The 22,633-nt window shown below is 36.5% G+C and overlaps 2 protein-coding genes and 1 pseudogene across 3 annotated transcripts; 1 reads left to right on the top strand and 2 right to left on the bottom strand.

The window, feature by feature from the left end:
• The first annotated feature begins 1,412 nt into the window (after positions 1–1,412).
• On the top strand, positions 1,413–9,903 carry LOC145602059 (uncharacterized). Its single transcript, XM_081658190.1, has 4 exons — positions 1,413–2,763; positions 6,429–7,000; positions 7,094–7,313; positions 8,370–9,903. The coding sequence occupies exons 1-4, from the start codon at positions 1,552–1,554 to the stop codon at positions 9,708–9,710; spliced, it is 3,345 nt and encodes a 1,114-aa protein (XP_081514316.1). The 5' UTR covers positions 1,413–1,551; the 3' UTR covers positions 9,711–9,903.
• A 1,329-nt stretch (positions 9,904–11,232) lies between these two features.
• On the bottom strand, positions 11,233–11,985 carry LOC145600805 (major latex protein 146-like). The gene is made up of 2 exons (XM_081656669.1): positions 11,850–11,985; positions 11,233–11,510 (listed from the first exon to the last, which is right to left on the bottom strand). Exons 1-2 carry the CDS (start codon positions 11,983–11,985, stop codon positions 11,233–11,235), a joined length of 414 nt encoding a protein of 137 aa, XP_081512795.1.
• A 284-nt stretch (positions 11,986–12,269) lies between these two features.
• Positions 12,270–16,961, bottom strand: LOC145601338 (putative inactive purple acid phosphatase 16; annotated as a pseudogene). The gene is made up of 5 exons (XR_014104378.1): positions 16,822–16,961; positions 14,716–14,940; positions 14,111–14,387; positions 13,685–13,855; positions 12,270–12,640 (listed from the first exon to the last, which is right to left on the bottom strand). The product of XR_014104378.1 is annotated as a putative inactive purple acid phosphatase 16 (transcript).
• Positions 16,962–22,633: the final 5,672 nt, after the last annotated feature.

A 22,633-nucleotide genomic window follows, 5' to 3' on the forward strand; every position in this document is an offset into this window, starting at 1 on the left:
CAATTGAGCACCAAAGATGCATGCTGCGTCACTAAAAGCCAACCAATCACCTCTCTACGCGCAACAATTGCTAAAATACTATATTTTCTTCTTAACTCTTTTACAACCCCCAAACCAGTCATGTTTCCCACATAAGCATCACAATTAACCTTCACAAAGCAGGCCACACACGGCTCCATGCACACACTTCAAAACCGTGGTGGGCAGTAGCAGGTTTGAAAACCTTTAAAGCCTACTTTGTGTAATTAGACGCATTTTTGAGCATATTTGACCAAACTAGCGCACGACATAAATTTTCTTGCTCCAAAATGATTTACTTATGGCACCATCAGGCCAGGTAACCCACGATATTGTAGCAATCGTGAATAGATCACTCTCTAACACCATAAAAGCCAGCCCTAAGAACATGGCACAGAAATCAGAAGAGGGAGCTTGACTTAGGAGAGCACCACATTGCTCACATTCTAGATTTTTCGCGCTGCCTTGTAATCAAAACAAGCATGGACAATTGACTCCGTCCCACACCCACTAATCGAGCCGCTTGAATCACGAGCCAAGTGACGATAATGTAGCCTAGTATATACTCTTTTTTTTTTTTTTTTTTTTTTTGACAAGAAGATTAAAGATTTCATTTATGAAATAGCCAAACGGCACTTACAATTAATTTTTGAGAAATTTAAAATTCCAACAAAAATATATAAAACCCTAAAAATAACATCGCAGAATCGATTGATAATAGCCTTAACAAAAAACTTCATCCGAAGCAATACAACCTGTGAGTTCGCTCTAATTCGGCATAAGATCTGCAGATGCATAATTATTAGGATGAATAATATACTTCCGTGGTCTTCTAAACTCCAGTAGAAATTGCGAAACCTTCGATCTTCATTCTTCAATAGACAAGTAATAAAAACCTCTATCATGAACACCATCTTAAGGATGGTATCTTTTTATTGAAAGCAATTAAAGAGAAATTGGGGCTTTCCACCGGTGAAAACCAGTGGAAGCCCCTACAAAATTCACAAATTAAAATCAAGAATGAAGGAGATGAAGAGAAGTAGGGAAGGATTGAAGAAAAAACAAAGAAAAAACCCTAGCAAAAGAGGCTAGGAAAAAACCCTCCCAAGGAAAAACCCTAGAGGGAACAATCTCTCTCTAGTATATACTCACTGATTCTCTAGTATATTTATTTTTTCAAAATAACTAATGCTTATTGATTTAAAATTAGTTTTAGTGTATGTATTAACATTATTTTTATTACTACGTACTCATATTTTTTTTTTTCCTTCGTATAAAGAGAATGGAACATGACTTAATTCAAGTGATGCCTTAATTTTTTTGACTAAGTTTTGGTTTAATTCAATATATAAGGATGGTCCAATAATGGTGGATAAATGGGATGAACCAAACAAAATAAAAATTGCATCTAGCATGAAATGGGTAGTATCATAGAAAAATAGCTCCTTTGAAACAAGACTAGTGTTATCATCTGGTCAATACCGGACTCACTAACTTCAGATCTCAACACTTGATTATTTCCGGAGGAACAACATGCTACCACCGGAGCTCCAATCCCCCTTACAGTATCATCGTCCTTATCTCTCACCACCTTCTTCCCTCCATTTCAATGGCGGTTCAAACCCTAACCCTAACCCTAGATCATCATCCTCCGATCGATTGAAGAATTCTCGATACATTCCTTCATCCTTCGCTCACAATGCTCGGATCGCCATTGCACTCGTCCCTTGCGCCGCCTTTCTCCTCGAGCTCGGCGGTACTCCCGTCGTTACCATCCTAACACTCGGTTTGATGTGTTCGTACATCCTCGATTCCCTCAATTTCAAACCTGGTGCATTCTTCGGAGTTTGGTTCTCGCTCATCTTCGCTCAGATCGCATTCTTCTTCAACTCCTTTTCGTCGCTTTCTTCTTCGTTCAATTCTACCTCGCTTGCAATCCTCGCGTCTTTGCTGTGTTCTCAAACGACGTTTCTAATTGGTGTTTGGTCGTCTCTTCAATTCAAATGGGTTCAAATTGAGAATCCTTCTACTGTACTTGCTTTGGAGAAGCTTCTGTTTGCTTGTGTTCCTGTTGTTTCTGCTTCTATCTTCACTTGGGCTACTGTTTCTGCTTTTGGTATGTCCAATTCCTCTTACTATCTCATGTGTTTTAACTGTGTGTTCTACTGGCTGTTCTCGATTCCTCGGCCTTCTTCGTTTAAGTCGGAACACGAGGCCGGTTCGCGGCGTTACCATGGTGGTGAAATGCCTGATGATATGTTCATTCTTGGTCCTCTTGAGAGTTGTTTTCATCTCCTACATTTGTTGTTTTTTCCTTTGCTATTTCACATTGCCTCTCATTATTCTGTCATTTTTTCTTCTGCTTCCTCTGTATCGGATGCCTTCCTTCTTTTCTTTGTGCCCTTCCTCTTTTTGCTCTATGCATCCACCCGGAATTCTCTCTGGTGGCTCACTCAGAATCCTGCTCAGCTGCAAAGTATTCGTGTCGTTAATGGGGCTATCGCTTTACTGGTAGTTGTCATCTGCTTGGAAGTCAGGGTTGTTTTCCATTCTTTCGGCCGTTACATTCAGGTCCCTCCTCCCTTCAGTTATCTCCTTGTTACTGTTACAATGCTCGGCGGAGCAGCTGCTGTTGGTGCATTTGCCTTGGGTATGATTGCTGATGCTATCTCTTCTATAGCCTTTCTTACCTTGGCTGTTGTAGCTAGTGCTGCTGGAGCTCTTGTTGTGGGATTCCCCATTTGGGTATGTTCTGCACTTTTTTTTTTTTTAAATTTTTTTTTTTCAGAGTTTTGCAATTCATTACTGTATTAAGGAATAGTTTGCCACTGATTAATGGATTGGATGACTGAAAATTACTTAAATGTCTCTGCTTTTGGGTCAAAATATAGCTCACTAATCATTGATAGCATATATAAGTATATAACCCAAGTTAGTCGGATTCTTTGACCTCAGTTTTTGCTTATTCATCGGTGTTTACTGGATTTTGTTTTCATGTATAGATAAGGATAATTCTTCTAGCTACTATTAAATGACTGTGCTCTGTTCAGTGAACTCCTTTTCTATGCACCATCAACAGAAATTTGCACCTCGTTACTGTTTAGCTTGTGGTTTGAGGGCGTCATTGTATATTGAATCAATTATAATGATATGTAAGTAACATGAATTTTCAATACTCCCTCCGTCCCCTTTTGATAGTTCCTTATGGGCATTTTTCACGGGAATTAATAAACACAAATAAGAATAGTAAAAGTACATTGAAAAAGTAAATTGACATTGGGTATGCAAAAAAGTAGAGAGAGAAAGTAATAAAAGTACATGGGGAAACAAAATTTACAGAAAAGTTCAATTTGCACAAATATTGTTGCAAATTGGAGGGAATTTTGGTAAAAAATTAATATTAATGGTTGTTGGAAAAAGCAAATGGGGTGAACATTTTGGGACTAAAATTTGTCCATAAGGGACTATCAAAAGGGGACGGAGGGAGTAATATGCTATAGGGTTTTACTTTTATATGTATCTTTAATTTAATGTCACCTTTACAAAATGCTTGACTAGGATGGTGATGAAGATTCAAGAAGTTTTCCTTTTGACCCATTGTCACTGAGCTCTTGTTGGTAAGAGTGGTAGAGATTCAAGAGCTCATGACTTATTCTTATATCCATTGGTAGCCAAGTATAGGGCATTACTAAAGGTGCAAGTAGGTGGCCTTCAATCCTTCATTTTTTGGATGTTATCTCCTACCAATCTGTAATTACTCCTTTTTTTTTTCTTGATATTAAAGGTGGATCCCACAGCGTCACATCAAGGCGTCTGTAATGCCCTACAATTTCCTCACATTCACTTTCATTTTAGATATTATTTGATAATGTCTTGACAACTTATCACCTAAAACTCTATGGCTAGAGAAGTGTTTGAACTATTATGGAACAAAGGGAGCGTCTTTTTTCAAGTTTTGGTATTTTTCAAGTAGAAAATATGCCAGCAGTTTGGGACTTCTAGAAAGGAACAGTAGGCAAATATCTTTGGGCTTAGGGTGTGTAAGTGTGTAACTGTGTAGGTTTGTGTGACTTCCTTTTATAACCTGTGTCTAGGTTCAAGATCTTGAATGCATCTAGTGTTATATGTTTTTAAAGTTATATAGGTTGAAGGAATTGGTGAGAATCCATATAAGTTTCTAAGAGATCCTTTGAGATAATCTTTGATCTATGATGAAGTTTGTAAGTGGAGATGAATGATTATGATGTTCATTAATGTCACATGTTCAAGCGGGCAGATTGTATAGTTACTGGGAGGATTTTCGATTTTGTTGGATGATTGAATCCTTTTTCCTATGTTGGATAACCATCCAAGCTTCTGTTGCTGTATTTTTTCTTGTAAAAATAAGGGATAAATCTTTTAATCTTAATTTATATTTGGGAAAGGGACTTAGACTCAAGGAATACTAATTGTTGTGGGATAAAGTAATGCTGTTAGTGTCTTTATGGACCAAGGTGGATAGGGCTATCAAAGATAATTAAATTCCGAAGATATTGAGGAATTGGGTTAATTTGCTTATACTTTCTTTGTGAGGAAACCTTGTTGGGCTTGTCCACACTCCACATGCTGTTCTCTTTATTGTTTTAATAAATAAGTTTCATATAAATAAAGGCTTAAGGGGTTCTACTAGAATAATTTGTTAAATATTCAGAAGTATGTGACTATCTTGCTCCAGTGCCAATCATGTTGCTGAGTAATTTTCATCATCTGATTTACTAGCCTGTAAGCTATTACTTTTAACAAGTTGTGCATGCCAGATATTGTTCATTAATCCTTCTTTTTCAGTGCTATAACAAACTACCAAAGTACCAAACTATCATATCCCGCTAACAATCTTATTTCTAGTCATGTTCTTTCCCTATTAATATTTGAAACCTTTCCTACTTCGGGGTTGTTTGGTTTACCAAAACAAAAATTAGGTGTAGGCCTAGAATCTACAAAGTTATACTTGTTTGGAGACCAATATTGACACAAACTCAAAACCCATACCTAAAACTTGGGGGCTAGGGTTTGAGAAAAACCACCACCTCTGGAATAGTGTTTAGAAAAAATTGTCCAGAAATATGGTAGTCTCTTGTGATTCATTATCATCATCACCACCATCGTCCCACCATGTTGCCAATCAGGAGTACGCTATGGAAGATCATAGGTAGAGAGAGGAGGAGAAAGGCTGAGAAGGATTATGAGGAGGCAAATAAGACAAACAGAGAAGGTACTGAGGCAAATTGGTGGATTGGGATTTGGATGAGTAGGAGGGTGAAGAAGAGTAGAGAGAGGTAGAGATGTGGGGGTTGTGGGTAACCTATGGGTTTGATACCCCAACCTTGACAGTTGACACTTGTCGTATCATATCAGGCCTCATGATTTTTTTAATTGGGGAAGTTTTGTGAGTGCCTTTTATGATGCTTAGAGAAAACTCCAACTGATATTTTTTTGTTTGTAATAAAATGCATAAAGCATAGTTGCCTTTTGTTTCGTATTCGCCCCGACTTTGTACAAATGTCATTATGTCTTATGCACCCCAGTTATACTCCGTCAAAGGTATGCATTTATCTAGATTAAGATTTCATGTATATAAATAAATACTGTGAAAAGAGGGGGAAAGAGGAGAGAAAAGTTATGTTATACAGAGTATTTCCTCACAAGTGGGCTTGAGATCATTATTGTAATACGAGCTAGCAAATAAGTCAATCTGAAGTGTGTGCATATGAATTTATTATGCGAATAACATATGCAAAGGCTCAAAAATTGTTATGTAAGCATTTTCAGTGCAATCTTAGTTCTATAACACCCGAGTACTATTAGAACTTGGAATTTTAGAAGTTTTTTTTTTTATATTATTTAGCCTAGCAGGGTATCAAGTTGGTATCAATAGTTGAAGAGACCCAGAGTTTGTGTGATACTTAGGCAGATTCCCCCCCCCCCCCCCCCCCCCCCCCCCCCCCTCTTTTTTTGTAAAAAAATTTGGACATTAGTGCTAGATAAATAATTATTATGTTGCTTGTGAGTTTAAAATGTAAAAGGCCAAGCCCTGTATTTAGTGGTCAGTGTCATTATTCATGTGGTGGTATTATTGTGTAAGAGCTTTGTATGTCAATAATAATTACGCCTTGTAAGAAATTCAACATAGTATGACTCTTTGGTGAGAGAATCTTCTCTAAATTACACTTGTATGTCTCGCATATGTTGTGTACTTGTGTTTACCTGAAAAACTTATTTTATTTTATTTTTTTTTTACTTCAACCTGAGAAAAGGGTTTAAAAAAAACAGGCAGGATTATAAAAGAATTATGTGTATAATGCCTGTTATAATTTGTTTCTAGTCATGTTAACATTTCTTCACATTAACTTGATCCCTTCCATTATTTGCAGCTGCTTCCGCTTCCTGCAGTGTCTGGATTTTACCTTGCTCGTTTTTTCATTAAGAAGTCTTTGCCGTCATATTTTGCTTTCCTTGTGCTTGGCAGCCTGATGGTTATGTGGTTTGTGATGCATAATTTCTGGGATCTCAACATATGGATGGCAGGCATGTCTCTAAAATCCTTCTGTAAGCTCATCGTCGCAGGTGTTGTCCTTGCTATGGCCATTCCTGGCTTGGCCCTTTTCCCTCCTAAGTTTAAGTTCTTGATTGAGGCTGCTTTAATCAGCCACGCTGTGCTGCTATGCCACATTGAGAATCGATTCTTCAATTACAGTAGCATATATTATTATGGTTTGGAGGATGATGTGATGTACCCAAGCTACATGGTTATATTAACAACTTTTCTGGGCTTGGCCCTGGTAAGGAGGCTTACTTCAGATAGCAGAATTGGGCCCAAGGCAGTCTGGATCTTGACTTGTCTGTATGCTTCAAAGCTAGCAATGTTATTTATCACGTCGAAGTCAGTTGTATGGGTCTCAGCTGTCCTATTATTGGCAATCTCTCCTCCTTTGCTTCTTTACAAGTATCAACTCTATCTCAAGAGCTTTTCATAAGTTTGCTATGAACTTTGTTACTTTTGGTCAGTCAGTGAACTGTCTCATTTTGTATCTTGTAGGGACAAGTCAAAAACAGCGTCAAAGATGAAACCTCAGCAAGGATATATGCATGCTTTTGTGGTTGCTTTGGCTGTCTGGTTTTGTCGTGAAGCCATTTTTGAATCTCTTCAATGGTGGTATGGCAGACCTCCAGCTGATGGCTTACTGTTGGGTTTCTGCATCGTTTTGATAGGAGTGGCTTGCATCCCTATTGTTGCCCTCCACTTCTCTCATGTGCTGGTATGATACTTATTGTTGTTTGTTGTTGTATTTATTTTAAGTTCTTAGACTTCAGTTCATGGAGAACCGGAACAATGCTAGATATCTGTCGTTCGATACAGTATTTGTTAAATTCACAGAATTATGTGAAATATTACATTTCTTGTCTGTTGGCTAGAAAATTGTGTGTTGTTTTTCATCAATTCATCCATTATGCCTTTTGAGGGATACAATATCATTAGAAAATGGAAGATCTTGTCTGATATACATAATCTAGTCATGGTAGTCCTTTATTACGTGATATGATAATCATTTAATATAACTTGCAAACTACAGATACTGATTCTGTCTTGGTATTTCAGGTAGAATTTCTTGCAGGTTCAGTAACTTATTTATGATAGCCATACCTATTCAGTTATTTGATGCCAATATGATGTCTACCATGACAGTTGGGCATGCATGGGGTTATTAGTTTATTTGTATAGAAAATGTGCTAAATTTTTTTCTTCACAAAGTAATATTTTTTAGTTTATATTTCCAGTTAGTGCCTTACTGCATTAGTGCATTCTGTGGCAATATTTCTGGTGATGCCATGACTTGCCTAAGAGTCTAGTGCAATGCCTGTACTTCAAAGGTCCTTGAAGTTTCTTAAGCTAATGCTTGATTAATAGTCATGTATAGTTTGGACTTGACTTGTTGTAATCTGCTCCGAGAAGCTTATTTCGGTATTTCCATGATGTTGTGTGAATTGTGATATGTACCAATATGTGGATGTGAACTGAACCTTACCTCTTGAGAGCCATCTACAAGATACCTTTTTCAAGGCATGGAATGTTCAGCTTTTTATTCTGTTATTAATTAGCTGTAAATGCTTTTACTCGTTCTTCACATGAAGGTTATTTATGGAGATGCAGGTAGATGCTTCTTGTCAATTAATTTGGTTATATTTTATACATAACAGTGTGTGTGACATTATGTACTCGTTTAAATTTTTGAATCATCAGTGAAAATTTTATGCTGGGGCAGGGGTGTCATAATTAATTAAGTTCTAATGATTTCTCCTTGTTCTTTGCGTAGATTGCCAAAAGGTGCTTAGTACTGGTGGTGGCAACTGGACTTCTTTTTATCTTGCTGCAGCCACCCATCCCATTTTCATGGACGTATCATTCTGACCTCATTAAAGCTGCTCATCTGACTGGAGATGACGTCTCTATCTATGGCTTTGTGGCAGCGAGACCTACATGGCCTTCTTGGCTCCTTATTGTGGCTATCTTACTCACACTTGCTGCAACAACCTCATTAATCCCCATCAAGTACATTGTCGAGTTAAGAACCATTTATTCCATTGCTGTCGGTATAGCTGTGGGTGTCTACATATCTTTTGAGTTCTTCCCTCAAGCTGTTGTCCTGCAAGCCCTAATTGTTTTGACTATGATCTGCACCTCGGTGTTTGTTGTCTTCACACATTTCCCGTCTGCTTCTAGCACAAAAGGTTTGCCATGGGTTTTTGCTCTTCTTGTTGCACTTTTCCCTGTGACTTATTTATTAGAAGGTCAGGTTAGAATTAAAAGCCTTGTAGATGGTGGAGATATCACAGAAGAAGAAAGGAGACTAACTACAATATTGGCTGTTGAGGGAGCAAGGACGTCACTCCTTGGATTATATGCTGCAATCTTTATGCTTATCGCATTGGAAGTAAAGTTTGAGCTGACTTCTTTAGTGCGGGAGAAAGCTGTTGAAAAGGGTGGTTATAAGCCAAGCCAATCTGGTCAAAGCAGTTTGGCAAATTTGCCTGCCAAAATGAGATTTTTGCAGCAGCGTAGAGCTTCCATGGCGCCGACATTCACTATTAGGAGGATGGCTGTCGAGGGAGCCTGGATGCCTGCAGTTGGTAATGTTGCTACTGTTTTGTGCTTTGCAATATGCTTGATCTTGAATGTTAATCTCACTGGTGGTTCAAATCGTGCTATATTCTTGCTGGCTCCGATCTTACTGCTACTCAATCAGGATTCTGATTTTGTTGCTGGGTTTGGTGATAAACAGCGGTATTTTCCTGTTGTTGTTGTTATTTCATCCTATTTAGTCTTAACTGCTTTACACAGCATTTGGGAAGAAGTGTGGCATGGAAATGCTGGTTGGGGGTTGGAGATTGGTGGACCAGACTGGTTTTTTGCAGTGAAAAATGTGGCTCTCCTGATTCTGACATTCCCAAGCCATATTCTTTTTAACCAGTTTGTGTGGAGCTGCGCAAAGCAGAAGGATATGGCCCCTTTGCTTACTCTACCTCTAAATCTGCCAGCCATCATAATTACAGATGTGATCAAGGTCAAAATTTTAGGGCTGTTGGGAGTTATATATTCCTTGGCCCAATATCTAATATCAAGACAACAATACATTTCAGGATTGAAATACATCTAGATATGCACAAACTTTGTACAATACTTTTTTGCAATCTTCAGATGGGAATTTCAGGTTTGTCTCTGGCCACTCATCAGTTTACCATAGTTGAATTGTACATTAGTTGATTGAGCGACTGTTGATTTTGAAAGCAATATATTAGCGGTCTAAAATGAATATATGCAAGTTCCTTTGCTGTGCAATTTTGTTTAAATCGTATTTGATGTTACTTATATTATGCCTGAAGCACCTGCTAGTGTACTACTCATGGAGCGGTACTGTGCACTCCACTTAAGAGGAGGATACAGAGAAGTGAAGCCTAGAATGTTGACATCTGACTGCTGATGAATGTTGGGGGGGGGGGGGGGGGGGGGGTTGTACTGTTGTAGAAAGGCTGAACAACGAGACTTGCTGCTTTCTAGACGTGAGATTGTCAGCACATCTGCTATGCACTTGAAAATATCAGGTCGATGCATTGGTATTATGATTTTTTGTGTTCCCTTTTAAATTGATTTTGTGGTATCTCCATATTTGTTGTCTGCTCCCATGATTTTGCCTTGTGTAAAATTCCACAAGAAAACATGTGAACTTGAGATGAGCAAGTGTATTGGGATTGAGAAAAAGCCGTAGGTACACAAAAGCCTGACAGTAATTATTTGGAATGAGAGGCTGACATGTCCTAGGTTAGAGGGTAATTGTTGGAGCATGAAGTGTGGCAGAACTGTTTCAGATAAGGTGCTTTGCAGGCATTTGCTGCTAATACTGGGGTTAATGGTAATACTGGGGTATTCGTTATAGTTATATAAGTAATAATTGCTGATTTTGTTGATTTGTTTGTTAAACCCTAAACCTTAAATTGTACTAGTATTCTCTTTTGGGTGCAAAAGCAGAAACCAACTTTATGATGGAATTCCCCCCCCCCCCCCCCCCCCAAAAAAAAGGCAAAGTCCGGATAGTACTTCGGGGCATAGCTGTCCTTACGATATCCTCATGGATGATACAGCTCAATTTCAGCGGAGGAACTTCACTTAACTCAACCTAGGTGCCTTCAATTAGCTAATCAATCTGCGGTACTATTCTTTTTTTTTTTTTGTCTTTATGTTTTGTTTTGTGGAAAAGATTACATTAACTATGATGGAGCAGTGGTGTTGTGTCCGTGGGGACTAGCTGCGCAGATTTGTGACACATATTTTCCTCTTCGATGCTCCATGTGTTGTGTAATTAGTTGTTATATTTACAATGTTCTTATAATATCTAATAGCGTATTGCTCGGAGAGTAATTAAAGGGTTTATTAGGGTATTCTTATGTTATAATAGAACCATTAAGATTCATATAGCCGTTACAAGACTCCTTGTATATTCCTCTTAAGAAAAACTCTCAAATCCTCCCCCTATAGAATAGGTCTAGTTGATTAAACACGTAAAATCTTGTGTTTTGTTTTCTTTATAGCTTTCCCGACATGTATTTATTCATTGATTACTGTTCCGTACAAAATAAATACTGCACGGGCTATTTCAAACAAATGGTGGCATTAGTTTGTCGTCAATTGCCATTATTAAGGTGACAAGCAAGATCCTTGAAAATAGCAAGTCCAAAGTGTAGCAATTGATGAGGTTCAGGAGCATCTTCATTCATCTTCTCATACTCAAGAGTGATTTTTACCACACAACATGCATGTCCCTTTGGAATTACACACAATGTGCTTGAGAATGTTTTGTAATGAGTTTTCATTATATCTCCATCAATTGCTGTACGATGTATAATCTTGTTCTTCTCATCATTTGCTTCAATCCTCTCTATAAGGTATTCTGGCTTCCCATCTGTTAAATTGCATCAATCATAAATTAGATTCGAACATAAAACTTCAAATGGAATTGAAAGGAACTTCTATCATTTGTACTCTTTCGTCCCAAAATAATTAACACATTTGATTTTTTTTTTTTTTTTTTCCACCCTAACATTTCAACTAAATATACAAGAATATGCTAAGTTGCTAACAATAAACTCCAGATAGAAGAAGTGCAAACTACATAAACAGTAAAATTGAAACTTTTTTTTTTTTTTTGTTAATGATTGAAATAAAATAAATGTAAGGAATAAAAAAAATTTACCTATAATATAGTCCCATCTTCTGGTGCTACCCACACTTTCCCAATTACCTTGGTGTGCTTCAACCTTACACATGTTGGAACAAATGTTGGGAATATTAGGTTGGTTAGCCATGTTCATTTTAAATAGCATTTCTGCTGAACATTTCACCTCCACTTCTCCCTCTAATTTTCGCAACTGTGCCATTTTTTTTATTTTTTACTTCAATTGCTACAATTTTAAGATATTTTTCTTCTTAAATGATTATAATTAGTGACTATGTATATATGAAAATGTGAGATAGATATATATAGAAGATTAGAAAAGCATGCATTATTTATGAAGAATATTTGCCATTTTGAGGGTAATTATGCTCTTCGTTTTGCTCCACTCCTTTTATCAAACTGTGAGCTTGCTATGAACGCATTAATAGATTACTTATTCGGTTATTCCCACTAATAGTTCTTTATTTATAAGGAAACGGAAAAAAATAAGAATAATTTCAAAAATATATTCATTTTTTCGGCTATGCAATTGGTGATACGAAGGTTTTAGCTTTTGAAATCAGATCAGCAGGGTAAAAGGATTTGATTCCAAAGAAGAGAACCAAAAGCAGAACCAACAAAAAGAAAATAGGGGATGGAGCAGCATGAGAGCTCAAGAGAATATGACTATGTACAACGCCGTCTTCCATCCTTATCCATGACTTGAGGGTGAAAGGCCGATCAACTACCTCCAAAATTCTAGCTCCTCTAGCCCAATTCCCATAGCCACCATAACCAGTGTGTCTAGCATAGCACAGCCACAGTTTCTTGTAAGGGCAACACCAGTCATTGCCATGGTCATGTCCTACAAATACAGCCTGCACCAAAGGCAAGAAAATGACTTAATATAAACTCCAGGTGTGCCCAAAAAGGTCAAAAGGTCGTATTTAATTTGGTGGACCAATTCATCCTGGACCTTCTATTTATGCAGAACAGAACATTGCCTTTGAACTTTTACCAAGTTCATTGAATAGATTTTTAAAGATAAGTTCTATGAACATTTACCAAAAAGAGTTTCGACAAATGTAAGTAGTTTGCTTTTGAACTTTTAACAGAAGTCCTAAGATACTATTTTCATTAAAAAAGGACCTCTGCATCTAATGCTTCTTCTATTAGTATCCAGCCAACATTGCTGGTGAGCTAGTAGTTCAGGAGAATAGGAGATCACAAGGCTACAACGCTACATCAACATTCCAAAGTTCTTCTTCTTCTTGAACGCCTTAATCCCATAAGTGGAGTCAGCTAAATGAACCAACATGAGGACTTCCCAGGAGGTCACCCATCCTAGTACTACTCTCAGTCATTGTGGCTCATGTCAAGCGATGTGACAAAGTTTCTAAAAAAATTGCCTAGGAGTCCATAATAACATAAGCGATGCATCTTAAAAAAATGGAGGAAGTATGTAACAATCCTTACGTTCACACACCTTCAAATATGTAAAGGAGCTATGACAGCTCTCCCAAGACTTGTAGGTACTTGCAAAAGTTGTTAAGCAATGGCTTTGCAGAAGATTAAAAGCATGAACAGAAATATCAATTAATGCAAATAAGTTAGAAACATTTTGAAACAATGGCAGACATCAAATGATAATCCAAAAAAAAATACTTCGTATCTTCTATAGAACTATATCAACATGTAACTTGCTCCAAGTAGAAAGGTCAGAGAATGCAAATGTGCAGACATAAATCCTCTGAATGAACCTCTTATTATTATATAACTCATTTCACTACTCAGGCAAAGCAAGTTTATAAATTAATATAAATTAATAATTTAATATGTTCCCAGAGCACCAACTTCCATATTGTATCAAGTATAAATGCATAATTACTTAATTAGAAGCAATCATGTATACATGACATTACCTGGACTGAAGGCCGAGCTTTCAAAATCTTCATGATCCCCTCCTCAGATTCTTGAGTGCATACCCATTCCTTATTTATTGAGCCCACACAAGGCCGAGGAAAAAAAACAACCAGGGGGCAGCCTTCTGATATGCTTTACTAGGTATGTGCCAAAAGAAAATTTCAGGAACCCTGCAAAGTTTCACAAAGCTCCATTGATTCCCATCTAATGAAAGAAATACAAAACTAACATTGCCCAATTCCTATAAAAACACTTCTGTAGTTTTGCTTAAAGCAGGGTAAGGGATCAAATTTATACAGCCTCCCTGCAATAATAAAAATTGAAGCTGTTTCTATTAAATTTTTGATCTGAAACTACAAAGTACTTCACAAATTACAAAAACAAAGAGACACAAATGTTATAATGATCCTTTTAGCTTTTAGTACCTATAATCGGGATTGATTTCTTCAGATATGCCTTTGAGCCACTCTACTTGAGCACTTGAAATTACTTCTGGATAACAACCTCCTCCCGAATCAAGAAAATACATAAATGCTACAGGTGACTCTGGATTTTCTGACAATGAGATTTGCAGGACATAGTTAGATACACTTGGCCAAAGATTTCTGGGTCCGTGCTGAGAGAATGAAAGCATGTCATTTCCAATTTGATTATTCATTAACTCCAATCTTGTTGTACCCATGAATTTGCAATTTCCATCACCTGAAATAAATTATACTTCGTATAATGCAACAATTACAGATGGAGAGGAGTATGACTGTTGATAACCATTTTTTGAACACTCAATGAATTTACAAAGGGAATGATCATTCAATTAATGCTTTTTGAAGATCGTACATACAATAGTGTTTTTGTTTGAATTATACAATACGAGAAGTTACTAGAGAATTTGAGAGGCAATTTGGAGGGAGCAAATATCCTATTGAATTAATGTTCAAAATTGAGTTGCATAAAGGTTATAAGTACTGTTAGATATTAGTTTAGTGAATTATTTCAAAATTATCACCATGAGAAGATGTAGAATATGTACCGATGAGAGATGTGTTAGGCTGAGAACAATGCAAAGGGGGAATCCCCTCTTTTGAAAACCATTCCTTGGGCCACACAAAATTGGCGTCATCATGATTACCAAACACACCAGCCCAAGGTATGCCTCTTTCTCTTGTGGGTGAAGTAGCTTGATCCCAGTATAGGCTAGCGTTTGCTATAGGTATATTATTGGCCGTGATGACATCTCTGAGATATACAACAAAATCTGGCACGGAACTCACAATCAGCTGATAGAAACAAGAAAAGACTTTAAGGTATGTCGAAGATGAAACTGATAGTCACTTATTACTAATAGCAACAAATCAAAGAGGAGGATTAATTAGCAAAAAGAGGAGGAGGAGCTTGAGTTTACATCCATAACGATGACCAGATCTATCGTGTATCAGCAAAGTAAAAAAATATAGTTGGTTCAGACTTATTTGAAAGGGTATAACATTTACATACCAGGTCAAGTATAAGTATTAAGGGTCTGTTCACTTTAGCTTTATTTCAGTTCAATTCAGCTCCTATCAGTTCAGTTCAATTCAGCTCAGCTTAGCTCAGCTCCAATCAGTTCAGTTCACCTAATTTCCTTCTCTCATAAAATATTCATCAGTAAATGTGAACAGACCCTAAGTCTTAACAACACAAAAAGAAGAAACCTAAAAGTCCGAACCACGTCCTTTGCAAACTTTATCACCCCAAAAGCTTATGGAACCATTTTATGACAATGATTGGCAAGAAATTTGCCCTTTTGTTTGGATGTTCTTTGAGGCAATCATCATTATTCAATATTAGCATGCCAATTGAACAGGACTTACAGGAGTTTCATCTCCACAAACTCAGGTAAGACTTATGAGTTATTTATCTTGAAGCTCAAATGCAACATCACAAGCCTTGTATTAGGATGTTCTTCGAGTCAAACATCATAATTTAATACTAGCATGTCAGTCAAATATGAGTTGCATCTCCACAAATTCAGTTATAAGTTATGACTTATATGCCTTTAAGCTCATATGCACCATCACAATTCAAAGATCACTGATCACTGAGCCAATTGTATGGTTAAAAACAACAACTCTATTTCAAGACTTTCAACCAATAAATTAACCTTGCTAAAAAAAAGAAATTGATATGGAATGGATATACTTGAAGCTAAGGTTTACATGATCAAATTTAGGGGTGTTAATGCCAACTAAGCTAGCTGGCACCCTAGCATTAAATGATTCGAATTTCATCAACACCATTTCCCTTTGTGGCTCTCAGTACAATAAAGTAACATATACATCCTTAAGGGTTATAGCATTAGCATAATAAATTGAGCAACCAGCAATCATAGTACTAAATCTCCTTAGGAATACTATGCCAAAGAGGAAAACAAACATAAATCAAGTGTTGTGGGGATACTATAATGCCATCCCATAATCCTATTCCATTATACCGATAACTTTAACTAAACTAAACTCACTTTACTTTAAATTTTTAAGCTTAAACTATATGTATGAGGGTTCATTTGCACTTAATTCTACAATTCTCATGTGTGTAACTAAACTCAACAACCAAACATAATATCATACATGAGCTCAAACATCAATTAAACGGGGCAAAAAATTGCAAAGCCTAGTAAGCTCTAAAATTTAATCAATAAGTTGAACAATCAATAAATATTTTATGTAAAAAAAAAAAAACATTGACATCAATTCTAACGCTGTATTCAATTTTCAAACATGAAGTGATGAAGATAATCAACGGGTTATTCCTTCTTTTTGTAGTGATACTAATCCATCCTTTACCAATCCAAAAAATTTCCAGAATTTAAAGAAGATTTTTTTTTTATTTTATTTTATTTTTTATATAATAGTAGAATTTAAAGAAGTTAGCATCAATAAACTCATTTAAATACAAACAAACCGAGATATAATTCAAAATTATCAATCAAAACCCAGAATCCAAACTCAAAAAAATCCCACTCATAAATATCAGCAACATAACAATACCACAAGTCCACAATAATACAAAAATAGAAATGAAAAAAATCCAAACTTTCTTCAACTAGAATTTTTGTTTATGTAAAAAGAAAAGAAAAAAAAGAACGAAAGAAGAGAACCTGGGTCTTCGTGATGAAGAAGAGAGTTCATGGCATTGATAGAGTTGGCATCTTGGTGGGGTCCCCAATCAGTCCAGGAATTCTCCCCAAAATGCAAATCTGCAAAAATTGCAATTTTGAAGGATGATTTTGTCTTATTAAACTGCAAATTTATCAATCCAAATGTTAAGTGGGAGTGGGTGTTTAGTAAAAAAAGTAAAATTTGAAGGACTTTGAAGAAAAATTAAAGAATAGGATGAATTCATTCTTATTCTTTCATTACTTAAAGCCATTAAAAGTGAGAGAAAATAGTGAAATTTGAGAAAGATGAACTTAGTTTGGAGAAAATCGACAAAGAAGGGCTTAAAGCTGCTCCACTCTGCTTTGTTTAAAAATAATATTTAATATTGAATTAATATAATAATAATAAAAAAAATATAATAATAATAATTGATATTTAATAACAATAATAAATAATTAATATTTAATAATAATGATAAATAATTAATTTTAATAATAATAATAATTAATATTTAATTTTTTTTTGAGAAAATTAATATTTAATTATTATAATAATAATAATAATAATTAATATTTAATAAAAATAATAATAAAAAATTAATATTTAACAATATTAATAATATGAAAAATTACTATCTAATGATAATAATAATAATAATAATAATATTAGTAAAAATTAATATTTAATAATAACAATAAATAATTGATATTTAATAATTATAATATTAATAATAATAATGATAATAATAATTAATATTTAATAAATGTGATATTAATAATAATAATGATAATAATAATAATTAATATTTAATAATTATGATATTAATAATAATAATTAATCTTTAATAATAATAATAATAGTAATAATAATACTTAATAATAATAATAATAATAATTGATTTTGTATAAAAAAATTAATATTTAAAGATAATAACTAATATTTTAAATATAATACTAATTATTATTTTTTAAAAAATAATAATAAAAATAATAATTAAATAATATTTAATAATAATAATAATAATAATAATAATAATAATAATAATAATAATAATAACTCATTCAAATATGGGGCGCGTTGCAGGGCTATTGGCTATGGTTTTCTTCCTTTCTCCTTTTCTTCGTTGGGGGAATTAGAGAAGGATGTTGTTGCGTTGCTGAAGCGTGTTCAGGCGTTCACTAAGGCTCAGGATATTGGTCCTCGTGCAGCTGCTCACATCTTCAGCAGGATCGGATTTGCTATAGCTAGAGGGGTGGGGGCCCAGATTGTATCTCGGCTTTTCACCAATTTCTTGTAAATTGATTGACTTTGTAAGTTTTTATCTAATAATAATAATAATAATAATAATAATAATAATAATAATAATAATAATAATAATAATAATAATAATAATAAGCAGTGTATAGTAAGAGAAAGATTTCTGACGGGCATTACACTGCTGCCGTTAGGGTTCTTTCGTCTTCTAGTCTTGCCCCTTACAATGATGCTACTCTTGCAGATTTGCAAACTAAGCACCCTTCCTTTTCGGCTCTTAACTTATCGGATATTCTCGTTGATCAGCACCTTATTGCTACTCGTGCTGTTGTTTTGGATCAGCTTAGGGGTTTTTCGCGAGGTACATCATGCGGTAGAGACGGCTTGCGTGCTCAACACCTCATGGATTGTTTGAGTGGTGCTGCAGTTGCTATTTTAGATGATTTGGTGGACTCTATTACGCAGGTGATTAATCTTTTTCTCGCTGGGAAGTGTCCTGCTGAGTTGGGAGAGTATATTGCTAGTGCTCCTCTCATGCCGCTTGTTAAGCCCGGAGGTGGTATTCGGCTTACTACTGGAGGTGGTTTTGGTGATTGGCAATGGCGACTTGCCACCTTACCTTTTTCTTATGGTGGTTTGGGTGTCTATTCGGCGGGTGATGTTCGGCATTATGCTTTCCTTGCATCGCGTCTGCAATCTTCTGGTCTTTAGGCTACGCTTCTTCGCAACTCTGGTATTGTTGGTTCGGGACCGGCCTTCGATGGTGCTCTTAGTCTTTTTAACAGGGATGTGGAGACTGACCTTATGAGTAACCCTAGTGAGATCGCTGCCCCCAAACTCATGAAAAAGTTGGCAGATATATTATTCACGAAGGACACTGCATCTGCGAATTCCACTTTCTCCTTAACTCCGCGTCAAGTAGCCTTATGGAAGTCCCAGCAGGGGGATCACTCTTCGGCCTGGTTGCAGACGGTCTCGATATCCGGTTTGGGTCAGACTATGAATGGTAAGACTTACCGCAGTGTTCTTTGCTACCGGTTGGGTGTTCTTTTGTTTACCGTTTCAACACCGTGTTCTGCTTGCTCAAGGGTTTTTGACGGGGATGTTTATGGGGATCATGCAGTGTCTTGTGCTGGGACGGTGGGTATCAAACATCGGCACAATGTTTTTCGTGACACCCTTGTTGATATTTGTTTCCGGTCTGGGATTTCTGCTCGAAAGGAGGTTAACATTGGGTTAATTGGAGGAAACGATGGGGCTCTATGACCAGCAGATGTACTGCTTTATTCCTGGGATAGAGGCCTTGATGTATGTATTGACTTGACGGGGTCTTCACCTTTGACACAATCGGTGTTGTCTGACTTCGTTCCTAGTCGTATTGTGTCGACGACGGCTTAGCAGAAGCGGGACAAGTATGGGCGTGTTGCAAGGCTATTGGCTATGGTTTTCTTCCTTTCCCCTTTTCTTCGTTGGGGGAATTAGAGAAGGATGCTATTGCGTTGCTGAAGCAGGTTCAAGCATTCGCTAAGACTCAGGATATTGGTGCTCGTGCAGCTGCTCACATCTTCAGCAGGATCGGGTTCGCTATAGCTAGAGGGGTGGGGGCCCAGATTGTATCTCGGCTCCCCACCAATTTCTTGTAAATTGATTGCCTATATAGGTTTTTTTTTATAATAATAATAATTATAAAATCTGCTCTGCTCGGCTCGGCTCTACTTCAATCTACTCTGTTCTGCCCAAAAGCTCAAAAGAACAAGGCCTTAGTAGTTAACACACAATCTTACAGATACTGAGCATAAGAATGACTAACATATAAGGCGAGTATAAAGTAGGATGGGACCCTAATGTGCTTATGTATAGACACGGCCACACGGGTGCACATTGAAGTTTTATCTTAGATGACGCGTGTGCTTCACATGAATGTTGATACTTAAAGAGTAACAAAAGATCAGTGTGCAAGAGGATGACAGGAAGAAGAGAAAGAATAGCAGAGAAGAGGAAGGCTCATATATTTTCTTATTAGCTTAAAACAACATACATTGTTCCATATATAGCAGGACAAAATACAACTTTATTACACTAAAAATAAGAAAACGGCTAAGAGAATCTTCCTTGAATTCAGCTCCCCTAACAACCTAAGTAGCTGGCATATAGCAGCTCTCATAACAGATTTGATTCCACCAGAAGAAGACCAAAATGCCCTGCAATACCCCTGCTCATTACCCCCCTTCAAGCTGAGTGCTAGGAAGATTGCTAGCACTAAGCTTGAGCAAGAGGTTCTGATGTTGTTTGACTGAGAGGCCTTTAGTGAGGATATCAGCAATTTGATCTTCAGAAGCAATGTGAGCAGTAATTAAATCACTTGATTTCACCATATCTCGAACATAATGACAGTCAATTTCTACATGTTTAGTTCTTTCATGTAGAATAGGATTTGCAGCAATTGCAATAGCAGCCTGATTATTATCACTGTAAAGAAGAGTAGGTCCTAGAGAAGACATGCCTAAATCTTTCAACAGAGCCTTAAGCCAGGTTACCTTACAGGCAGTGAGAGCCATAGCCCTGTACTCAGCTTCAGCTGATGACTTAGCAACCAGAGATTGTTTCTTTGCCTTACAAGAAACAGGTGAATTTCCAAGGAGAATGCAATAGCCAGTAGTTAATCTTCTAGTAGATGGACAACTAGCCCAAACACTATCACAATAAGCAGTTAACTGAGATGCAGATGAGGAAGCAAGAAGAATTCCTTGAGAGGTTGAGCCAGCCAAATATCTAAGAAGTCTTTTTACTTCCTGTAAATGAGTAGATGTAGGAGAGTGCATGAACTTACTTAACAATTGCACAGTAAATGATATATCAGGCCTAGTGATGGTCAGATAGATGAGTTTTCCTAGTAATTTCTGATAAATTACAGGATTTGGCAAGGGAGTGCCTTTATCTGGTGCTATAGCTTTAAGTGAGTGTCTATAGGAAGCTTCAGAGGTTTGGCATGAAGCAAACCTTGATCTTTTAGCACATCAGTTATATATTTCTTTTGAGATATAAAGATGCCTTGATCTGTGTGATCAATTTCCAAGCCAAGAAAGTATCTCAAGGGGCCAAGATCTTTCATGTGAAAATTAAATGAGAAGACAAGAGATTTTTCAAAGTAACAATTTCTTGCTTATCATTTCCTGTGATAAGCAAGTCATCAGCTGTAATTGATTGGCCTTGATGTTTGGTGAACAAACTGTAATCAGATTTAGACTGAGTATAGCCAAAAGAGATAAGAGAGGATGAGAGCTTGACAAACCATTTTCTTGGGGCTTGTTTAAGGCCATACAAAGACTTGTTGAGTTTGCAAACTAGCTGAGAGTTTTAGACAGGAGCATTCCCTTGAAAATCAACCACAATTCTGCTACCATGACCAGTGTACCCTTGAGGAAGAGACATATAAACATCCTCATCCAGATCACCATGCAAAAATGCATTGGTTACATCCATTTGAGTAGTGAACGAACCATGCATTATTGCAGCCACAGCTAGGAGAGTTCTGACATTATTCACCTTGGCAAGAGGGGAAAATGTTTCACTATAATCCAGACCATACTATTGTCTACAGCCTAAGACAACTATTCTAGCTTTATGTCTTTCTATGTCATCATTGGACTTGAACTTTATCTTATATATCCATTTACAGCTAATCACTCTTTTTCCTTGAGGGAGAGTAGTGACTGTCCAAGTGCCATTCAATTCACATTGTTCCAGCTCCTTATTCATGGCATCTACCCAATGCTGATCAGTGACAACATGTTTGTAAAATATAGGATCTTGAGATATAGCAAGGGTAGTCATAAAGCAATGAAACTCATGACCAACTTCCTGAGAATCAAGATTTGCTATCTGAATATCTGATTTTTTCTTAGGTTGGATGTAATCTTTCATCCAAACAGGTGGTTTCACTGGTCTTGAGCTTTGTCTCACAATCTGTTCTGTATCTTGAGAAGACACAAGGCTATTTGTTGGTGACTGAAAAGCAACAGGAATAGAAGAAGGGATGTGATAGTTGCCAGAGATAGGAGAAGGAATTTGAGTGGTTTCAGACATAGGAGAATTAGGAATGGATGTTACTGGTGTGGTTTCATTTTGGTTTGGATCTTCAATTTCATCAAGATACATGTGATTGAAGTTGTCCTTTTGAGTAAGAGTGGGAGGTACAGGGTTCATGTATTGATCAAGAGAGGTAAGTTGAAAAGGAAAGATGGTTTCATGGAATATGACATCCCAGGATATAAAGATTTTCTTTGAATTTATGTCAAGTAACCTGTAACCCTTTTGAGTTGCAGAATACCCTATGAACACACAAGGTACACCTTTGGGCTGAAACTTGCATTGTCTGCTGTCCCAGTTGGATTGGTAGCAAAATCCAAACACCCAAATACTCTCAAATGTGAATAGTCTGGTACAGATTTGAACAAGACTTGATAAGGAGTTTTGTTTTTAAGAACTGGTGTGGGAAGCCTATTGATCAAATGCACTGCTGTCATTACACACTCTCCCTAATATTTCAAAGAAAGG

Source organism: Chenopodium album, chromosome 21 (assembly GCF_948465745.1).
Source record: "Chenopodium album chromosome 21, dcCheAlbu1.1, whole genome shotgun sequence".
NCBI classification, from domain to species: domain Eukaryota; kingdom Viridiplantae; phylum Streptophyta; class Magnoliopsida; order Caryophyllales; family Amaranthaceae; genus Chenopodium; species Chenopodium album.